This window comes from Asterias amurensis, chromosome 4 (genome assembly GCF_032118995.1).
Source record: "Asterias amurensis chromosome 4, ASM3211899v1".
Classification (NCBI taxonomy): domain Eukaryota; kingdom Metazoa; phylum Echinodermata; class Asteroidea; order Forcipulatida; family Asteriidae; genus Asterias; species Asterias amurensis.
In genome coordinates this window covers 26632284-26654766 of record NC_092651.1, presented here as the reverse complement: position 1 = coordinate 26654766, position 22483 = coordinate 26632284, and the positions used below count along the sequence as shown (strand labels likewise).

Below are 22483 nucleotides of genomic sequence, written 5' to 3'. Positions count from 1 at the left end.
GTTCTGTTTTAATCCCGATGATGAGTAGAGCAAGCTTGTCGAAACATTGAGACCAATAAGTTCTCACTTTGCAGCACTAAAGTTAATAATGAGAAGTCACCTCGATCCACTTAGCGCAAGTAGTAGGCCCAGTCGATTTTCTACCTTCAGCCCAGGTAGTACTGAATAAGCAGGACAGTTCTTGGCAGAATTGAGAAGTCTCCCAAATTTCGAAATTTACTCGGCAACACATGAACAAAAAGCAGGAACCTAGTTCCCAAAGAATAAAGTCTAAGCAGCAAAGAAGATGTACAAATGGTGATACCGCAAAACAAATACATAGGTTTTGTTACTATTTATTATTTCTAGAGATTTCTTCCGTGAAATATTTTGACTGTTTTTCTTGGCTCTCCAGTGAAATGTCCTTTAGGTACTCAGCACAATCAAGACGCTGATGCCTGTGTGTCATGTCAGCTTGGAACCTATCAGAACGAACAAGGGCAGATATCTTGCAAGGATTGCCCATCAGGAACCAGTACAAGAGGTCCAGGTGCCAGACAATTCAGCCAGTGCTTGAGTAAGTCTAATAAGGCTGTGTCCAAAATGGTGACTTTGGCTACAGCTATGGCTAGATCGTGCACATCTGCCTATTTTTGGCCGGCGCACCGAAGTCAATAACAAGAAGCTTCCTCAGTAAAAGTAGTAGTCTAGGCTGATTTCTAACTTCCACCCTTAAAAGAGGAAGTAGTTAATAAGCAGGACAGTTCTTTTTAGAACTAAATAGTCTCTCGGATTCCGAAATCTACTCCATGGCAGTAGAATAAATAGCAAGACAAGTTCTCAAAGAACAAATACATTTACCCGCTACACATCTAAGTAAATTATAAACATGGTGTTGCCCAAAACTGAATACATATTGATACCTTACCAGACAATGTTTGAAAACATTATATTAATTTTTATTTAAAAATTTTTTTTGCCTTGCAGGACTGTGTGCAGTCGGCACTTCTTCTCCGACAGGTCTGCAACCGTGTGTCGCATGTCCCACTGGCACATTTCAATCAGCAGAGGGCGCTAAATCCTGCCAACAGTGTCCAAATAATAGTTCTACACCAGAACAGGGTTCAAGAAGTTCTGGGGATTGTTCAAGTAAGTTTACAGAGTTCAGATTTTGTTGCTGCAACAACTTTTTGAGCTTCACTTGTCAAACTGTTTTTGTCTCATGTTTTTCATTCTTCATTCTCCTTAAAGCAATCGCACAACATTGGTAAACAGTATTGTCCAAAGGCCCACACTTCGTGTATCACAACTTATATATAAAATAACATACCTGTAAAAATTTAGGCTCAATCGGTCATCGGAGTCGGGAGAAAATAACAGGAAAACCCACCCTTGTTTCCGCACATTTGTCCGTGTAATGACATGTGTTTAAAATAAATCTGTTATTCTCGATATCGAGAATTGATAATTCTTTCAATGTTTTCTCAAAAAGTAAAGCATTTCATGGAATAATATTTCAAGGGAAGTCTTTCACCATTACCTTCTGTAAACCCTGTAAGTTGTTTGTAAATCTGTGAACCTTTAATTTTTGTTCTGTTCAGAAAGTGTCCAATGGCTTTAAAGGAACACGTTGCCTTGGATCGGTCGAGTCGGTCTTTGAAAAGCATTTGAATCTGTTTGTTATGAAATGCATATGGTTAGAAAGATGTTGTAAAAGTAGAATACAATGATCCACACAAATTTTCCTCAAAATTGCGTGGTTTTCCTTTTACTTTGCAAACTGACACGGTCAGCCATTTATGGGAGTCAAAAATTTGACTCCCATAAATGGCCGACCGTCTTAGTCGACGAGGTAAAAGGAAAACCACGCAATGGCGAGTGATATTTGTGTGGATCATTATATTCTACTTTTAAAATATCTTTCTATAAATCATGTGCATTTTATAACAAACGGTTACAAACGCTTTTCAAAGACCAACTCGACCAATCCAAGGCAACGTGTTCCTTTAAACTTAACTCTGTTCAGATCTTCCAAAGCCATTATAAAAGTCATCCCTTCGAAACTGCTTATATTTAGTATACATGTCCCCATGAAATTCTGTGAACTCTTTTGTCTTAAGTTTTTTGCCACTTTGCTTAGCCTTGGAATAGTAAACTAGAAAGATGGCGCTCTACAAATGCCTAATGATTGATTGATTGATTGATTGATTGATTGATTGCTACACTTGTCTTCACTTTTTGTCACTCTTTTGTCACTCTTTTGTCCCTATGAGTTTTACTTTTTTCAATGAAAGATAAGTAATGGTACATAAACGTTGCATATTTTTTATCTTTTTTTGTCTACATAGACAGACTGGGTGTGTGGTGGTCATATGATTCTATTTTTAAACCCTTAATGCATTGTTTCTTCTGCAATTGTAACGTTTTAACTTTTTGATCTTTGCTGTGTTTTTAAACTTGTGTGAGCATTGTAACTATTCATTTTGGAGAGTAATTAAGTCTCTTATATGTATGTTATTGAACAGGGCCTTGCGACGCTGGTACTTTCTCCTTCACTGGTAACACCCCTTGCATACCATGTGCACCAAGTTTCTACCAACCTAGGACAGGACAGCGAGTTTGTCTGCCTTGCCAAGATGGCATGACAACATCCGATATAGGAACCATGCTCAAGACCTCCTGCATAGGTTTGTTTGTTTTTATTTTCATTCAAACAACAACTGATTTTAATAAATAATACACAAGACAATATACTCAACCAAGTTACACACATGTTGTATCCAAAATTGAAAGGTAGTTACAAGTTGCATGCCTTCTGACTTGCACCCCTGAACAAAGATATTGACAAAATAGGGAGACCACTAGACATAGGGCTAGATAAGCTCAGTTGGTAGAATGCCGGCATGTTTATATCTGGAGGTCACCAAGTTCAAGTCCTACCCTAGGGCTAGATGGCTCACTTGTTAGAGTGCCAGCACATTAATCTGGAGGTTTCAGGTTCAAGTCATACCCTAGAGCTAGATGGCTCAGTCGATGAAGACTAGCACATGAATCTGGAGGTTTCAGGTTCAGGTCCTACCCTAGGGCTAGATGGCTCAGTTGATGAAGCGCCAGCACATTAATCTGGAGGTGTCAGGTTCAAGTCCTGTTGTGGTAATTTTTTCTTTGTTCAACCCCAAAGTATTTTGAAACTTGCCCTGTCAGTTTCCCTTGTGGTAATTACTTGATAATAAATACCTCATCAGACTGAGAGATGGCATTTTGCATTTACATAATTTTGATTCATTCTATTTTATTGCAATTTTGATCATAGAGCATTCCTCTTGAAAATTTGAAACTGTTTCTCCACAGTGAAGGTATCTTGTCATGACGTCCCGTGTGGAAATGGGGGCACCTGCATAGCAAGATCTGACGTTCATAATTATTGTGCTTGTCAAAGTGGTTTCACTGGTGTGAGCTGCGAAATCAACATCAACGATTGTGACGAAAGTTTCTGTCTGAACGGGGGCACATGTCGAGATGAGGTGAATGGTTACCAGTGTGAATGCGCGGTAGGATTCACGGGTACCAGCTGTGAAACCAACATCAACGATTGTAACGACACTCTGTGTGTAAATGGAGGCACATGTCGAGATGATGTGAATGGTTACCGGTGTGACTGCCTGGTAGGGTTCACAGGTACCAGCTGTAAAACCAACATCAACGACTGTAATGACACTCTGTGTAGAAACGGAGGCACATGTCGAGACGAGGTGAATGGTTACCAGTGTGAATGCTTGGTGGGATTCACGGGTACCAGCTGCGAAACCAACATCAATGACTGTAATGACACTCTGTGTGTAAATGGAGGCACATGTCGAGACGAGGTGAATGGTTACCAGTGTGACTGCCTGGTAGGGTTCACAGGTACCAGCTGTGAAACCAACATCAACGACTGTAATGACACTCTGTGTGTAAATGGAGGCACATGTCGAGACGAGGTGAATGGTTACCAGTGTGAATGCTTGGTGGGATTCACGGGTACCAGCTGCGAAACCAACATCAATGACTGTAATGACACTCTGTGTGTAAATGGAGGCACATGTCGAGACGAGGTGAATGGTTACCAGTGTGACTGCCTGGTAGGGTTCACAGGTACCAGCTGTGAAACCAACATCAACGACTGTAATGACACTCTGTGTGTAAATGGAGGCACATGTCGAGACGAGGTGAATGGTTACCAGTGTGAATGCTTGGTGGGATTCACGGGTACCAGCTGCGAAACCAACATCAATGACTGTAATGACACTCTGTGTAGAAACGGAGGCACATGTCGAGACGAGGTGAATGGTTACCAGTGTGAATGCCTGGTGGGGTTCACTGGAGTGGATTGTGGAACCAATATAAACGAATGCGAGTCAGGTAAATTGGTCTTCAAATGTAATTCTTCATCAGACAGAAATTTAATTTAAAAGTTAAAGTGAACCAGTGACAAAAGGCATTATATCTCCATTCAGACAATAATTTCAAATACAACTTTTTCCATTGTAATTGTCAATCATTGCCGATGTCATTTTCATTGTCATTGCCATCGCCATTGTCAATGCCAATTTCAATGACATTGCCATTGTGATTGTCATTATCCTAGATCCCTGTCTGCATGGGAGTACATGCCAGGATGGACTCAACTCTTACCGATGTCAGTGCATGGCTGGATTCAACGGGACCAACTGTGAAGTAAATGTCAATGAGTGTGCCTCTGGGCCGTGCCAAAATGGGGGGACCTGTCTCGATGGGAATGGGGTAAGTGGATTGTTTTAGAGATTGGAGATTTGAGGTGTGAAGATTTTTGTTCATTTTATCACTCGCGTATAAAATTTATTCAGTGGACACCCACAACCGTTGTAGTGCCAGCTTCGCTAGTTGTGTCATGTTTGGTAGGCTTGCTAAACCCTGTCCAGTTGGTCTTTTTGTGACCTTGCACATATTTTTCCAAAGGGCTTCTCTGGGGTTCCTTGTTGCAAATTGGCAGGGCACCCTTCTTCAACCAATCAGGTGCAGTTACGTAAAACGACAGCGTTGACATGCTGCATAATGTTATGGCAAGTGGTGCCAAGTAATCTGGGCCCCGGTATTCATGTGTGTCTGTTGGGAATTACTTTCAAATAAAATTTGTTATTAAATAGTTACTTGATTTTGACCAAATGATAATTAACCAACGTGGTGTGACATGGTTGAAAAAACACAGCACATGAAGCTGATACTAATAAGCCAACTCAATGTGTATTGTTGTGGTTGTTTGGGTCCTCGGAGCATATTGAGCTTGAAAATACTTTGTTATTAGGATTTGGTGAAATTTTTTTCAGGAATTTAACTGTTCCTGTACACCAAAGTTCAGAGGGCATCTATGTGAGCAGCGCATTAATCTCTGCGAGAATCACCCCTGTGTCAATAATGGAACATGCCTAGAGGCTGAGAATGGACCTGTTTGCATATGCACCGTAGGGTTTACCGGACCACATTGCCAGGTTGATGTCGACGACTGTTTATCATCACAATGTGAGAACAATTCTACCTGCGTAGATGGCGTCAATGAATACATGTGTGAATGTAGGGCAGGCTTTAGTGGCATCAACTGCGAGTTTATTGATCATTGTTACTCTGATCCATGTGAGAATGCTGCGACCTGTGTGAGCCAATCAAATGTAAGTATTTAATCTGCCATCAAGTCTCTTAATATGAACAAACTTTGTCATCTGTTTTTGTTCTTTTTATCTTTTGCAAAATGAATTTGGAAATGAAGTACCCGAATCTCAGGCAGCATGCCGAAATTCACCACTGTACACCAAGCTTCGTGTGTACAGACTGTGCTAATGCTGTATGACGTACTCAATGCGGTGGTTGCATCAGAGCTGGTGGTGGAATGGATCTGATACAGGTTTTCATGAGTGCAGAGTGCTATTTGTAGATTATTGCGTCAAATTTCATTGGGCATATATAACTTTTTATGTTATTTGTTTAAAATCAGATTTTTGTTTCATTCGTTCATTCATTCACTCATAAAGGTTTATCAAACAAATTACATTGCAATCAAACAACTGAATTGAGTGATAAAAAGGAACATGCAAAATACAACTTAAAAACATGAAAAAACAATCAAATAATAATCTAGTAAAAATATTTTTTCTCATCACCCTCAGCTCTCAATTTTGATTGAGTTCATTTTAGTTTCTGATTCTAAGCTTAATATATTTCATTCCCAATATTTCTGCAGGGTTTTCATTGTAACTGTAAGTTTCGCTACACCGGCCTCCGTTGCCAGACACCGATCCCTCGATGTACCCCAACCACCTGCCTGAATGGAGCCATCTGCCTCAACCGCCTCAACGGTCCTTGGTGCCGATGTAAGCCGGGATTCAAAGGGACTGCCTGTGAGATCAACGTGGATAACTGCCTCAGGGCACGCTGTCTGAACGGGGCAAGGTGTGTGGATGGGGTGACCTCGTACCGATGCGAATGTCTGGCAGGGTTTAGTGGCATACGATGCGGGACCAATATCGATGAGTGTCGATCAAGTAAGAAGTGAAGCTTGTTTTTCTTTTTTTGGTTTTAAGGTTTTGTGTAAAAAAAAGGTAGAGGTTTTGTTGGCTTTATGAAGTGCTTCAGAAGTAATATTGATGATCCAAAAACTTTGTGGCGTGTTGCGGCCAAGCTTATAAGAACATCGAACTTGAGCTGTGATCAGCATGGTGTGAGTTTGAATCCCGGTAATGACTCTTGTGTCCTTGAGCAAGACACTTAATAATTGATCTCTTCACCCAAGGGTAAATGGGTTTCTGTGAGAGCAGAGATGGTTTCAGCTTGATGCGTTACAAACCTAGCAGCAAAGGCTACATACTCCCCAGGGAGCTGAGATGGTTTGAATGAAATAAATGGCCAGTGATCAGGGGTGATAATGTACCAGCGCCATGAACGTCATCGAGTGACTGATTTGAGCGCTATCAAAGAAGCTTCTATTATCAATACATTGGTATTTTGGAGCCTCTAGGTCACTTGAGAGTCCCTTGCTCTCATAACCAGAAAGATTTAACAACAATAATCTAAACAAAATTTATTTTGCCATTATGACAATAACAATGAACAGAACAACAAGTAATGACAAGACAATAAACAATGAACAGAACAACAAGTAATGACAAGACAAGTTTTTAGTGATGAATTGAAGGTTGACAGGAATTTTAGTTGGCACATATGTTGAAGAAGATTGTTCCAATCATTTTGTTGAATGATTTAAACCAACAGATCCATGTAAGAATGGAGCCACATGCGTTGATAGAATCAACTCCTTCAGCTGTTCCTGCCCAGATGGAATCACCGGGCAAACCTGTGAGATCACTCCCAACTTCTGCTCAACAGATCCCTGCAGAAACAATGCATCTTGTGTGAATGAGAGAACGGATTATCGCTGTCAGTGTCCGTTGGGATTCACCGGGCGAGACTGCCAGATTGACGTCGACGATTGCGAATTGGCGATTTGCGATAACGGAGGGACATGTGTGGATGGTGTTGCCGGGTACCGGTGCCATTGCTTGGACGGGTTCGCAGGACCAGACTGTGAAAGTAACATCGATGATTGTGTGAGTGAACCGTGTCGAAATGGAGCAACTTGTGTTGATAATGTCAACTCTTTCAATTGTCTGTGCATCGATGGATTTACTGGAGAGTATTGTCAGGATATCCGAGATCCGTGTACGTCTGGACCTTGTCTTAATAACGGAGAATGTCAGGACAATGATGGGGTGAGTACTTTTTAATAGGTTTGACCGTTTAGTGACCATGCTTTGTAGTTACGTGGTCTTGAAACAATTGATAGATGAGGGGTCAGGTTATACAAGAAGTTTCCCTGAATCACTATACAGAAATAGTAGTCCCTATCTACTTCCAGTTAGTAGGGAGTAGTAGATATTGCAACATTGACTTTTCCACTAGGAGCTCAGTCTCAAACAACACAGGGAGAAACACTCATACAAGTTGTCTTGTTTCTGGAGAGCTCAAGAGAGCCATCTTTTGACACTTCTGATAATCAAAACTTACAAACAAAACAAACAAGCTGGGAGACGCATCTCCGGCGAGTGGGCATTCGAATCGTCCTGCAGGGGCCTCAGTGGAGGCTCCAACCTGCTGGCACCCTCTGCTGGCCAATTGGCAACGACAAAAAAAAGTAACTAAAGTATAGTCTCCTCACTCTCCTGGGGAGCTGAAGGTAGAAAACGATAAGTCCTCTTAAAACAGTCTAGATTGCTAAAAACAAATAAGTCCTCTTAAAACAGTCTAGATTGCTAACAAGCACCAGGCCAGGAGTTCTAAAGATGTGCAGTAGAGAGGAAAAGGGTTTCAGAATTGCTCTTTGTTCTACATCTTGGCCTAGCTGGATTGTATGGATGAGAACAAGCAGAAAGCATTCATTTCAACTCAGTCTTGATTTTTTTAATTTCTAGGATTACTCCTGTGTTTGCCCTTTCAATTACCGCGGTACAAACTGCCAGACACTAATACGTCCCTGTGAGTTGCACAACTGTACCAATGGGGGTACATGCGAGGACCACCCAGAGGGACCTGCACGATGTCGATGTGCCGATGGCTTCACCGGTTACCGATGTGAGCTGAGTACTGATTACTGTGCGAGCAGTCCGTGTTCTAATGGGGCTACCTGCGTTAACAACGCCACAGGGTTTTTCTGCGAGTGCCAAGACGGCTTTGCTGGGACCACCTGCCTGTGGGATGTCAATGAATGCCAGTCAGGTATAATGTTTCATCATTAAATTTTAACCTGGCTTTGCTGAAAAATGTCATCAATTAAATTAGAACTCTGAGGAACACCATACTAGAACTAAGAATCTTCAGCCTAACAGTAAGGTGGTTTTTTTTACGTGCACTTTCAATCCTTGCAAATGGGATATGTGGCTTACTCTCCCATCCAAATGGCCAAAGCAGTCATGACAATAACGGATCAATTTTGACAGTAAAGTATCTAACTCAAGGACGGAAGTGCCACAAACGAGATCACAGTCGGTTAATCACAAACTCCAAAGCCTGAGTCCGTTGCTATTAATCGCTCAGGAAAATGTTGTGCTATACTCCTTGTTTTTCCTTGACAATATTTTGTTTTGTTTATTATTAAATACTTGTTATTTGTAAGAAACAAATTTGTTTTTGCTGCTTAAGCTCACGATTTTAATTTGTTGTTTATCATTAGGTCCATGTCAGCACGGTGGGACGTGTCAAGATGAAATCAACGCATTTCGTTGTAACTGCACAGAGGGCTTTACAGGAAGTCATTGTGAGATACGCATCAACCCGTGTGACTCATCACCATGTCTTAACGAGGGCCTGTGCGCTTTTGATACGATCACGCCATGCCGAGATAACGTCTCTTGCGTTGGATTTAGTTGCTTGTGTCTTAAAGGGTTCACAGGCACTAGCTGTGAGATTGATATAGATGACTGCCTCAGTGATCCATGTAGAAATGGTGCAACTTGTATCGATGAAATCAACGCTTTTTCATGTGTCTGTAATCCAGGGTATCGCGGTCAGAATTGTGTGGTAAACATCAATGATTGCGCAGATCAACCATGTAGAAACGGCGGGGCATGCGTGGATGGGGTCAACGACTTCTGGTGTGCGTGTTACCCGGGATTTACCGGGAGATATTGTCAAACTAATATTGATGATTGCACAGGAATACTGTGTATGAATGGTGGTACGTGCATAGATTATGTGGAGAAGTTCTCCTGTCAGTGTGCTGTGGGTTTCACTGGGGACCTTTGTGAAGATGATATCAACCATTGTGAAGGCGAGCTGTGTCTGAACGGAGGTGTTTGCGTCAATAGTGTTGATGGATTTTGGTGCGATTGTGCCCCTGGATTTAACGGTACACAGTGTGAAGGAAATGTTGACGATTGTGAGGGGGAGCCGTGTCAGAATGCAGCACAATGCTTTGATGGAATCAACAACTTCACTTGTCAATGTCTGCCGGGCTTTACCGGTGATTTCTGTGAAATTGACTTTGATGAATGTAGTAGTTTCCCTTGTCAGAATGCAGCACAATGCCTTGATGGAATCAACAACTTCACTTGTCAATGTCTGCCGGGCTTTACCGGTGATTTCTGTGAAATTGACTTTGATGAATGTAGTAGTTTCCCTTGTCAGAATGCAGCACAATGCCTTGATGGAATCAACAACTTCACTTGTCAATGTCTGCCGGGCTTCACCGGTGATTTCTGTGAAATTGACTTTGATGAATGTAGTAGTTTCCCTTGTCAGAATGCAGCACAATGCCTTGATGGAATCAACAACTTCACTTGTCAATGTCTGCCGGGCTTTACCGGTGATTTCTGTGAAATTGACTTTGACGAATGTAGCAGTTTGCCTTGTCAGAATGCAGCACAATGCCTCGATGGAATCAACAACTTCACTTGTCAATGTCTGCCGGGCTTCACCGGCGATTTCTGTGAAATTGACTTTGACGAATGTAGCAGTTTCCCATGTCAGAATGCAGCACAATGCCTTGATGGAATCAACAACTTCACTTGTCAATGTCTGCCGGGCTTTACCGGTGATTTCTGCGAAATTGACTTTGACGAATGTAGCAGTTTCCCTTGTCAGAATGCAGCACAATGCCTTGATGGAATCAACAACTTCACTTGTCAATGTCTGCCGGGCTTCACCGGTGATTTCTGCGAAATTGACTTTGACGAATGTAGCAGTTTCCCTTGTCAGAATCAGGCTCTATGTATTGACGTAACCAACGGTTTTTCCTGCATTTGCTCAGCAGGATTTGAAGGTTTACTCTGCGATATCTACATTGACAATTGTCAGTCACAACCTTGTCTTAACAACGGGACCTGCGTTGATGGAAGCAACGGCTTCACGTGTGATTGTCCTGCAGGGTGGTCTGGTCCTTCTTGTCAGGTTCGTCTTTACTGCGTCCCAAACCCTTGTAGAAATGCCGGGAGCTGTGTCGAGGAAGACACGGGCTTCAGATGTTTATGCGTTGATGGGTTCTCGGGGGATATGTGCCAGACCCAGGTTGACGACTGTGCGGTGGATTTGTGCAGTAATGGCGGCCGATGTATTGATGGCATCAACAGCTTTAGGTGTGAGTGCACGGCCGGTTTTACAGGGAGGCTCTGCCAGTTGAGCATCGACGACTGCCGGTTTATCCCGTGCCGTAACGGAGGAAGGTGCATCGGGGGGAGCTGTCGTTGTTTACCGGGTTTTGGGGGTCAGCGTTGCGAGGAGTATCTTGACGATTGTTTCTCTCGGCCGTGTAAGAATGGCGGGCAGTGTGTGGATGGTGACAGGGACTACCATTGTCGCTGTATCGCTGGATTTACTGGCAAGAATTGTCAAGTGGACTCGGATGAATGTGCTTCTGGTGAGAGAAATACTATTTTTGGGGGAGGATTAATTCTAGTTATAAATAACATGGAAACTGACTGGGTCAATTTTAAATGATTTTGGGTTAAACAAAAATAAATTGACTCGAGCAGGGTTTGAACCATCTACCTCCGGATTAACGTGCCTGCGCTTTACCAACTGAGGGCTAGATAGCTTTACAAATTTCATTAATTTTCTTTACAATTTTAATTAATTGTTGTTTAAAAGTCCCATCCAAAGGACAAGGCAATTCTGGTCAATTGTTCAGGATTCATCTGCTGGGACCAGCCATACCAGATTTAAATCCACATCCCATGAATCACAGAATTTAAAAATTGGATACAAAGCACCCCCATTGGATGCTTTTAAAATGTGGTGATGCTTTTAAGATGCGTCAATAACTGTTCAAATTACAAGGAGGCTCTTAAAGTGTATTTTAGAAGCATTCGGGTAAAGTGTTGTCATTATAGGCCTTGTACGAATTAATGGCTTTAGGGCTATGGCTACAGCTGGATTGCATAGCAACAAGCGTTAAAGTATAGGATGGCCTCAGCAACACCCTTAGCAACAGTCGTAGCCGTAGCCATAAATTCGGATACGGCTTACATAACAACTAGGCTTTTTGACGGCATTTGTTTGGGTTTTTCATTCTCTCAGCTCCATGCCTAAATGATGGCATCTGCTACGATGACATTGAATCGTATATATGCGAATGTCCAGACGGATTCACAGGAATGAACTGTGAAGTCAACTTTGATGATTGCGCCTCTAACCCTTGTTTGAATGGAGCTGAATGTGAGGACCAACCAAGGGTAAAATACGTTGTCTGTCTTTGGCCTTCTAACTCTTTCTGTATCTATGATATAATTTAAAATAATTCTGAAAGCCCCATTATCGTACTTGTACAATCTTTTTATGTAATAAAAAAGTGTCGTCAATTGTACATGTATGACCTATAGTACACATGTTATCAAGAGAAGGCATTATTACTATTGACTTTGAGATGTACCAAGGCAACTCAAATAAGCAAGAGACATTTCTATTTGGTTAGAAAGACTTTTTTTTAAGGTTCAAAATGCAAACAAAAAGTGGGCACTGACTAAGTAAATACAGACAGAGTCATGACAGTGCGATAAAGTACTGAGTCAAAGCTAGGATCCTTTATGTTGCCCCTGACTCTGCAATGTTTTAGCAGGCCATTTAAGACTGAGGCATTACTATTCCATTCCCATTCCTGAATGCTCTTTTCGTTGGGGAAAGCTGTAAACTTTCAAATTCCTATTACGTCCTCTGGCTTTGTTTCACGGAAAGTCAAATTGCATGTAACATTCTACGGCGCTTACTTAATACAATTAACATTGAGTACCAGCATGTTTTGACTGCGTTTGCGGGAAAATTATTCCTTTCTAATTTTTCTCCTCAGGGTTTTAATTGCTACTGTCCTCGCGGTTACCATGGGAAACGTTGTGAGGAGCGAGTGGACCCATGTGATTCTCTCCCGTGTCTGAACGGCGGGCGATGCACCCCGGTGCATGAGAACAATACCTTCCATTGTCTCTGTCCTCGCGGTTACCAGGGACCGCTGTGTGAGGAGGACATTGATGATTGTCTGGAGCATATGAAGGAATGCTTGAACGGAGCCGTGTGTGAAGATAGAGTGGATGGCTTCGTGTGTCGATGCACACCGGGATATACAGGTGTTCATTGTGAACTTAGTAAGTCAACAACAGCAAGTGCCTGTTTTTATGGCTCTGCTTACCGCCAAATTCTGTGCTTGCGATTACCATTTGGCTTACAAGGCTATCATTGTTAGCAAAGAATGCCTAGTAATTCTTGAGTCACAATCAAAGTGGAGGCCGGATACTATGTGAAACTCGAGGCATCGACTGGCGTGTACACTAGGGCGGTCACGGTCACGGTCACAAATAAAAGAGTCCTCCATGTTGCCGTTTGATAAACTGCCTGATGATGAGGCGCCTTTTATATCATGTGAGCCCAAGCATCTGATAAAGCGCTATATCAATCAACCAATCAATCGTTAAATTTATAAGGCGCTAACCCAACAGGCGTTGCTCATAGCGCCGTACAGGCTTTTGAAAAAAGATGAGGTTTAAGCAAAGTTTTAAATTTGCTAATGAAGTAGATTGCCTGATGTTCTGAGAAAGATGATTCCACATCCTCGGTGCTGTGATAGAAAAGGCACGATCCCCCAACTGTGTTCATTGAATGTGAAAGAGTGAAGTGTCGGGACAGGAAAGCAGATTTCTGACAGGTTCTTTGATTGACAATAAGTCAATGAGATATGAAGGGGCTGCGGCATTGAGGCAGCGAAACACAAGTAGGAGAATCTTAAATCGAGAGTGAGACTCAACAGGTCAAGTAGCCTATATAAAAACAGTGTATGACTCTTATTAAGTATTATGTATTTAATCAATATGTCTATGTAGAACAATGTGTTTTACAGAAGGCAATTTTTGTTTGTAAATATGGCTGTTTTAGAAACACATTTCAAAGTGTTTTGTAATCTTTTACATCTAAGCAAAGCTATAAACTTATTCCTCAATGATCTATTTTATCAAAATCAGAACTATCGTCAGACTTTGACCTGAAGTTTGGCCCATCAACTTCACCGCCGGTCAACCTAATCCACGTACAGCCCGACCTTTACGAATTGACCTTATCGCTATGGATACGACCTGAGGATGCGTTACAGAGGGGAACCCTTATGTGTTACGTCGTTTACAACGAGACAAACTCTTCCTCTGCCATGGAGGAAGCGTTTAGTCTCAGACATTACAGGGATCCAGTCATCGAGCTGAATGGAGAGACAGTCAGAATGGACTTCAGGCCGGATAGGTATGTCATTATGGCTACGGCTTTCATAGGGGTGCATCCCACTAAATAAAATCACACAGCAAAAGTACAAAAACAAATACTAAGTCTTAAAGTTTTTTACAGTAAAGGGAAAATTATCCATTGACTCTTGAACTTTATTCATTTACCCATATACACCCATGTGTGTAGCACTGTATACTCAGTTCTTGCCCGAGTTCTGTGAAAAAATATCGCAGGCATGTTACTCGGGTGGGATTTGAACCCACGACCCTTGCAATTCTATAGCAGTGTCGTACCAACTAGACCACCAAGATTGCCCAGTGGCTAAAGGCAGTTTGAATCCTATTTTTTAGCAGCAGGTACTGCAAATGATTTAATGTTAAATTGGACATCTATTTGATAGACTTTTGAACCGTTATCATCTACTCAATTTGATATGGGAAGTCCTGAAACACCCCTACACCTGTGTAATAACTTCAAAACAGCCGAGCATCAATATTCAAATATGTTCCTGTACCCCTAAAAAAAATGGACCATTTATTTAAGGGCCAATGTCGTACAAAATACCTCAAGTTGGAACTCAACAACCCCCAGGTCACAATTGAAAGGAAGATACGTCTCAGCAAACACACACGCTGACTACAGGTTAAAGGTACAAGCTGTGACCATATAACAACATCATGTGTAAACTGTACCCCTCTAATTGGACTCTCAAGTCCGCTAATATAGAAAATTTTGAGGGCCTTCAAAATAACAAATAATAGAAAAAACTTTATTACACAGAGAAATGAACTGGCATCACATTGCATTCACGTGGGAGAGCGAGACTGGCGCCTGGAATTTCTACTTTGATGGAACATTACGCAGACAGGGTACCGGACTGCAGATGGGTCGTTTTATTCATGGAGGAGGGTTGCTGGTCGTCGGCAAGGAGCATGATGGGATGCACGGGCAGGAGGGGAAGTCGGGTAGATTCGTTGGCCGGTTGAGCCAGGTATGTATCTTAAAGCTGATTTTGGTGTCTTTGGAAGGCGTCTTGTTTAGCAAGATGCTTTCCTTTCTTAACTAGTCCGCTGTGCGAGTCAAAAAATTGTTCTTTGTCACAACAAAAAAGGGAGGTAGGATGTTGAAATCCCAAAGAGAGATTGTTTTTAGGTTTGTCAAAATGGTTTGACAAGTTTTTATGTGTCCCCGAACAAAAATATTTACAAAATAGGGACACAGGTCAGTTGGAAGAGCGTCGGCACTTTAATCTGGAGGCACTCTAGTAAATTTTTCTTTGTTCAACCCCAAATCAAGTTTTCATGTGTGCTAGATTAAATATGGCCATGATTGGGATCGCGTGCGATCCTTTATTTCAGTATTACAACTGTTAAAACAATCATGCACATAAATTAGTCTTTCCATGTGCTATACGTAGGGGAAAACACTCGACTCAAATTTCCGGGGTTGGAAGACACGCTTTGGGTCTAAACTTCGTCCCAGTTGTATTTCATGCTGAATAACAACCTCATCATGATAAACACATTGATCTCTCCGCATAATTGTTTTCCAATGAGCTTCATCGACTGATAATTGAATCATGCAAATTTTATTACTAAAGAATTAAAAAATAACAAAATTAAATATATTTATATTTATTTAATTGTTACTTTTCGAGAATTCTGTGCGTTACATATGGGCTCCAGAGTTTTTTTTGCGAGACACCCAATATTTTGAAAAAAAGGTTAAGAGAAACCTCCGTTTGCATGTGTCCACACCCCTTGACTTAACTTTTCATGTTTTCATCCCTGCAACATGATTTCACCAAACGCTAGGATTAATCCTAACTTAGGATGGTTTCAATGCGTCCTAACGTCTATGGATACAGAACTTAACTCGTCCGAAGCCCTAAGATTAATCATAAGTTAGAAAGAGTTTAAAGAAATCGACGGCTGGTCTTCTAGGAATAGGCGGTGATCTAGCCGTACTAATTGTCCCCGTCTCTCTTTCCTACATTCTCAGGTGAATCTTTGGCAGTTCGCTCTGAGTGATTCAGAGATTCTGAGGCTGTATGGAAGTTGTGGTCTGGATATCGGAGACGCCATGGCCTGGCCACAGACTCTACAAGATGGAGTCAGCAGGTATCGATTTCAACCGTCACAGATTTGCAGAAGTACGTCATCTTTCAAAAACATTTGATTTTTTAAAATGAACTTTACGGAAATCTTCATAGTTTGATTGGAAAATCATTGCAACAATGTTTTTCAAGTGGATTGTAGGAAAACTCTTGACAACATTTGTTTAACTTTTACACTCCCAGTGGCCCTGGATATTGAAATTGGCTTTGCTTTTGGTGTGTTTTGTCAGCCCCTATTTATAACACATTTTGTATTGGTAACAAACACACCTTTAAAATGACATTTGTGTGAGGTTAAATCGCAACATTGTGCTGATCTACGCAAACAATTCCTACACAAGAAAAGATGTGCAAACATTTTTAACTTTCCAATGGGTATCATTAAGTGGTCTAATTATAATTTTTTTATCAACATTCAGACTAATAAACAAACAGATTAAAATGACTTTCATTCACATTTTTTATCTTATAGTATTTTCTAAAAGTCATCATATTTTGTTTCGCTGTAATAATTATCATCTGATTCTATGATCAGGAATTGATGACTGTATGACGTCACCGTGCCTTAACGGTGCCACCTGTCATGATGGGGTCCATGCTTACACCTGTGACTGCCCCGATGGATATAAAGGGATCAATTGTCACATTGAGAGTTCTAGCTGTATGAAAGATACCTGTTTGAATGGTGGACAGTGCTTTGATGGGCCCAGAGGGACGGCGTGTCAGTGTGTGGCTGGATTCAGAGGTGGGTCACTTTCATTGTTTTAATTGATTTTTGCCCAACTCACCGGGCTGGACAGCCACTTCAAAGCATGGGCTAAAATTGACTGATTTGTGCTATTAAGTCAAATCTTCTGTCACCAGGGAGACATTGCTACCTACTCATGGGTCTGAAACAGGGTTACCCTTTCACAGTCCTTAAGTATGTAGGCATGGATATCATCCACTATAGGAGCCTGGTTGGTAGAGCAACTTTTTACGAAGTTGATCTGTTTTGTTTTGTTTCTGTGACATTTTACTTTATTGTACTCTAAAAGTATTATCAGGATTTATAAGAACTAAAAACCATTTTTTTCTGTGAAATATTTCCCTCAGAAATAAAATCATATTCTTAAAACCTGAAAAACACAACAGCTTATTTCGATTGTAAATATAGTATAACATCTTGCACAAGGAAAAAAATGTCAAGAACAGGGCCAAATTTCATAGAGCTGCTAAGCACAAAACTTTGCTTAGCATGAAATTGTTGCCTTGATAAAAACAGGATTACCAATCAAATTTCCACATGATTTTCAGGATTAGCAAACAATAGCTGAACACCAGTAATAAGCGATAATGGTAATTATTGGTAATGGTTAGCCTGTTTTTTTCAAGGAAGAAATTTCATGCTAAGCAAATTTTCGTGCTTAGCAGCTCTATGAAATTGGGTCCAGATTTCCAACCCACGCTCTGCTGATCAGATGCATCAGAGCATGAGTCTGGTGCTCCTAACTGTTCAGCCACGAACTGCCACAACACACACGCTGATTTATAATACAATTAACTATGCTAAATTTTGTAACATTCAACAAATTTTGATGCCTATCTTATTCTTGACAATGTAGGAACACATTGCGAAGAGGCTCTGGATCGCTGTGAGTTAATCCGATGCCGAAATGGAGGATCGTGTCACGTTGATCGGGGTCAACCAATATGCATGTGTTTGAACGGCTTCAGAGGACCAAGATGTAATAGTGGTAAGCTTGACTACAAACTGCGTAGATTGTTTGTTTGTTTGTTTGTTTAGATGATCTTCCTGTCAAGGGATCTCGGCAAACTCCCACAAGGGGATATAAACACCAAGCTGGCAACAGCTAATCTCTCTCATTAAAACATTGGTTTAACGTCTATGGTTATGAAGTGCACAAATCAAGAAACTGTGATTTAGTAACTAGGCAACAATGCTTATTCTAGACATTGTGAAATCAGCGATTAGCTTGGGGGATTCAAAGTTTAATTGAATCATCAGCCATGTTAAGACTGTTATTTTTATTGTTGTTTTCCCCCTAGATATAAATGAGTGTGCTTTCAACAATGGCGGATGTCAACACATGTGTACTGACACACACGGCAGTTTCCAGTGCAGCTGTAACCTGGGATTCTCTCTACAGCCGGACGGCAAATCATGCGTCGGTGAGTTCATATTCATATTCTGATGGATTATTCAGGGCTCGAATTGGAGGGGAAAATCCACCAGACTGCAGGACTTGTAGCTCAGAATTTTTACTGGACCAGGAAGTTTATTCACAAGACCACAATCAAAATAAGAAAAAACTAGAATCAAAATGAGAAGAGACTAGAATCAAAATGAGAAGAGACTAGAATCAAAATGAGAAGAGACTAGAATCAAATTGAGAAACACAGTTTTATCATAAAAGATTTATCTCTTCTGTTTTATCAGCAGAACTGAAAATATTTATGAGACTTTTAAATTTACTTTCGAACATCATTCTTGTGAGACAAAAATATGTTGAATTGGGAAAAAAACGTAGACCCAGTTGACCTTACTTGCCAGTGGCCCAGTGTAGAATTTGAGCCCTGTCATTGCTATTGATGGTATTAATAGAAAGCTTTAAGGTACTTCTGTAATAAATGAAGTTTTGTGTGCACATGATACAAAGTACTTCCTTTGACTTTTGTTGGACAGATTCAAGATTCTGCAGGCAAGGTGATGTTCTCAGACAGGTAATTTTATAAAACCTACCAAGTCAGTTCCCCTTGTGGTTCATTACTCGACATTTATTTTATTTACACATCCAATAACAGGAAGAAAATGAAATGAGAAGAACTTTTTAGTTTTACATGTGAGAGAAAAACCCCAGAGGGAGAAAACCAATGCAATCAGTCAGGGACTGAAAGCCCTATCCACATGCAATCTGGTCGGAGGTGGGATTCGAACCGGGGTCCACAGAGGTGAAAGACAACACTGAGGCAACCTGATGCTTGGTTGTGTTATTTAGTTAGTTGGTTTTAGTTTTATTAATTTAGGTTGCAATGTCTTCGGTGGTTTAGGTTGCAATGTCTTCGGTGGTTTGATTCTTATGTATTAATTCCCTACTTACCCTTAGGCCCTGGTTTTATTTTTATTAATGTATTTGTTTTCTACTTAATGTATCTGGCCCATAATTCTATTCATGTATTTATTTCCTACCATCCCTCTGGTCCAGATTTCTATTAATGTATTTACTTCCTACTTATCTTCAGGCCGATGCTGAATGGGAAGAGGATTGTATGCATTGTCGATGTGTAGACAGTACCATCACATGTACCCCTCTAGTATGCTTTGATCCCGTATGTCCCATGGTTAGTAGAACATGTTTTAAAACACTCATAACGAACCGACCACTTTTTAATTTAACTGAATTCCTTTCAATGCTATTAATCTGGTGTTAAAATAATTTGAGTTTCCTGATTGTTTTAGGATTTTGCACAATATTTGGTAAAATTTGAAATAATACTGTTTATAGGTTTACTTAAACCACTCAGAGGCAACTCACTCGGGGGTAGTGACGTTAGTAATGAGAAGTCCCCTTGATCAACCAAGCAAAAGTTTTGACTACTGAAATCAATAAAAAATATCTGGGAGTTTTTCCCTCACTATTTTCTTGTGACTCCCATGATCAACTCGGCTTAAACTTTCACAGGTTTGTTATTTCATGTATATGTATGTTTCAGATATGGAGGTCTCGGTCTTGATCTCGGACTTTGTGGTCCTGAAAACAGTATGTTTCAAAGTGTTTTTATGTTTATTTATTGCTAGGGACAAGAAGCAGTTAAAGAAGTTGGGTATTGCTGTCCAGTCTGCCCGTCCGGTAAGTATACCTCAATTATTGTAACCTTCTACTTGTACATGCACAAGAATCTTTATGCCTTAACCCCTTCCTTGGCACAAGGTTTTCAGATTTTTTGTCTATTTTTAAATAACTTTTCTTATGAGAGATTGCCCGACATCACAAGGCCAGATGGCCATAAACTTAAATGATTTTGGCAATTGAACCCAAATCAACTACCACCAGAGACATATTGCAATCTACTCCTAGGGCTGATACAGGGTTACTCTTTTCATAGTCCATAAGGAAGGAGGCATGGGTATCATACTCTAGGAGCAGGACTGTTAGAGCAGAATGCAATACCTTCAAAACCGTTTACAAAACAATTATGGTTAAGTGCATTGCTCAATGGCACATGACTGGGATTTGAACCCACACTCCATACTTGGGTCCAGTGAAATAGAAATCTCGGCCCCCAGGAGAACATGATGGTGGTTCCAAAACAGTTCAACTGATTCAAAATTTGTGTTTTAACATTTTCCCAGATAAGCATTCATGCACCGTCAATCCTCAGGGAAACTTTCAATCGTTTGATTTCTACTCGTACCAGTTCTTTGGCAACTGCCGTTACACAATGGCCCAAGATTGTTCGACAGGAAGTTTCAGCGTTCACGTCGAGCTGGAGCGTAAGGGTTACCTTCCATCACCGACCGGCACGACACAACGGAAGCTTGCCTTTGTGTATCTCAACGGCATCAAGATTGAATTACAATCATCAGGAGTGAAAGTTGGCGGTAGATTTGTAAATCTACCGTACGTCGCTGGTGTACATGATGATTTAAAGATTGTGCGGATAAGCAGCTGCCATGTTAAGGTGACGTCGGCGAACGGTCTTGTTGTTGTTTTTGGTTCCGATGGTGACATCAACGTGTCTTTACCGAGGTCCTACAGAAGGAAGCTGTGTGGTCTTTGCGGCAACATGAACGATAAAATGAAAGATGATAGTCTGACCAAGCAGCAGCTTCCGAGTCGCACCGTCAAGGAATTCATCCACAGTTGGAAGGTCAACGGATACGAGCATTGTTACCTCTCGGCGATCGTCCCTCGGTCGCTATCCGCACCGAGAGTTCGCTTCAGTCGCCTTCCGGCATGTGTTGACCTAAGCTACGGGAGCTGGAAGGAAGCCCTGGTGAAGTGCGACATCTTGAAGGAGCCCACGTTCGCCGAGTGTCGAAAAGTCGTCGATCCGAGGAGGTTTTATGAGTTGTGTCAGCAAGATGCGTGTTCTTGTGGCGGTAATGAGCCATGTTATTGTGAAGCGATTGCTGCGTACGCTCAGGAATGTAGGAGGAATGGCGTTATTATTAGAGACTGGAGAAACAGCACCGTATGTGGTAAGCTGCTTTATACTATGTAATCTGAAAAATGTTTACTATTCTTTAGTTTAATATTACAGGAACACCATATGATTTTTGTTTGTTTGAGGAGGGGGCTACAGTTTGTATTTGGCAACAAACTAGTATTGAAAAGTGTATAGTATCACTCTAATGGCATGTAGCTGCATTGGATACATTTTTTTTATGAGTTCCGAATTTAGAAGTAGACGGAAGTCTTGTAATGATTCTAAAAATTAAAACACTTTAATGTTTTAATTTTAATATTAAATTATGCAGTTCATATGAGCACTTTCTCTACAATTTACGGGCATCTCAAAGTGCTCTTTACTTTACATTTTTTAATTAATGTGCCATTTATGTTAGGTGCAACATGGTTCACAAGATGGTGCAGTGCAACCTGCTCCAAACCAAGTACATACTTCTTTTTATGTGCATTACAAAACACACAGGACCTACAGCTTTATGTCCCATCCTAAGGATAAAGCAACAATAGTCAAGTGTCTTGCTCAAGGACTTAAGAGCCATGACTGGGACTCAAACCCACGCTCTGACAACAACAGAACTCGAGTCCGGTGCACTAGACTGTTCTGCCTCGACATTCTTATTTATTCCAAACAGACTCAGAAATGTGTTTATCTGCTGATAAAGAACAATATTGATCGCTTACAAATGTCATAATCTACCCCATTGTTTATTTCAAATAAACATTCCTGCAGGTATCGAGTGTCCAGAGACGATGATATTCGACGACTGTGGCCCTCCGTGCATAGAGACGTGTTTTAACACTCCTTCTCTAACGACCGAGATGTGTCGTAAGTTACCCTGTGTGTCTCGCTGCCAATGCGCAGCTGGCTTGGCCTACCATAAGAAACAGTGCATCCTAAAATCAACTTGTCCTAATCTTAATGAACCAACCGGGGAGTAAA

The 22483-nt window shown here is 41.1% G+C and overlaps 1 protein-coding gene across 3 annotated transcripts in view; it reads left to right on the top strand.

The window, feature by feature from the left end:
• The window catches only part of LOC139936207 (uncharacterized), a 32385-nt gene extending 9903 nt beyond the window's left edge, over nucleotides 1–22482 (top strand). For all 3 annotated transcript variants that reach the window (XM_071930978.1, XM_071930977.1, XM_071930979.1), the window contains 23 exons: nucleotides 395–556; nucleotides 967–1128; nucleotides 2505–2666; nucleotides 3331–4380; nucleotides 4607–4761; nucleotides 5325–5663; nucleotides 6233–6533; nucleotides 7261–7757; nucleotides 8457–8760; nucleotides 9215–11395; nucleotides 12055–12209; nucleotides 12821–13112; nucleotides 13983–14253; nucleotides 15016–15226; nucleotides 16237–16387; nucleotides 16887–17096; nucleotides 17956–18087; nucleotides 18401–18523; nucleotides 19038–19075; nucleotides 19595–19693; nucleotides 20151–20202; nucleotides 20706–21554; nucleotides 22274–22482. In XM_071930978.1, coding sequence (XP_071787079.1) covers nucleotides 395–556; nucleotides 967–1128; nucleotides 2505–2666; nucleotides 3331–4380; nucleotides 4607–4761; nucleotides 5325–5663; nucleotides 6233–6533; nucleotides 7261–7757; nucleotides 8457–8760; nucleotides 9215–11395; nucleotides 12055–12209; nucleotides 12821–13112; nucleotides 13983–14253; nucleotides 15016–15226; nucleotides 16237–16387; nucleotides 16887–17096; nucleotides 17956–18087; nucleotides 18401–18523; nucleotides 19038–19075; nucleotides 19595–19693; nucleotides 20151–20202; nucleotides 20706–21554; nucleotides 22274–22482 — 8105 coding nt within the window. The remainder of the gene's footprint in view (nucleotides 1–394; nucleotides 557–966; nucleotides 1129–2504; nucleotides 2667–3330; nucleotides 4381–4606; nucleotides 4762–5324; nucleotides 5664–6232; nucleotides 6534–7260; nucleotides 7758–8456; nucleotides 8761–9214; nucleotides 11396–12054; nucleotides 12210–12820; nucleotides 13113–13982; nucleotides 14254–15015; nucleotides 15227–16236; nucleotides 16388–16886; nucleotides 17097–17955; nucleotides 18088–18400; nucleotides 18524–19037; nucleotides 19076–19594; nucleotides 19694–20150; nucleotides 20203–20705; nucleotides 21555–22273) is intronic.
• The last annotated feature ends 1 nt before the right edge of the window (nucleotide 22483 follows it).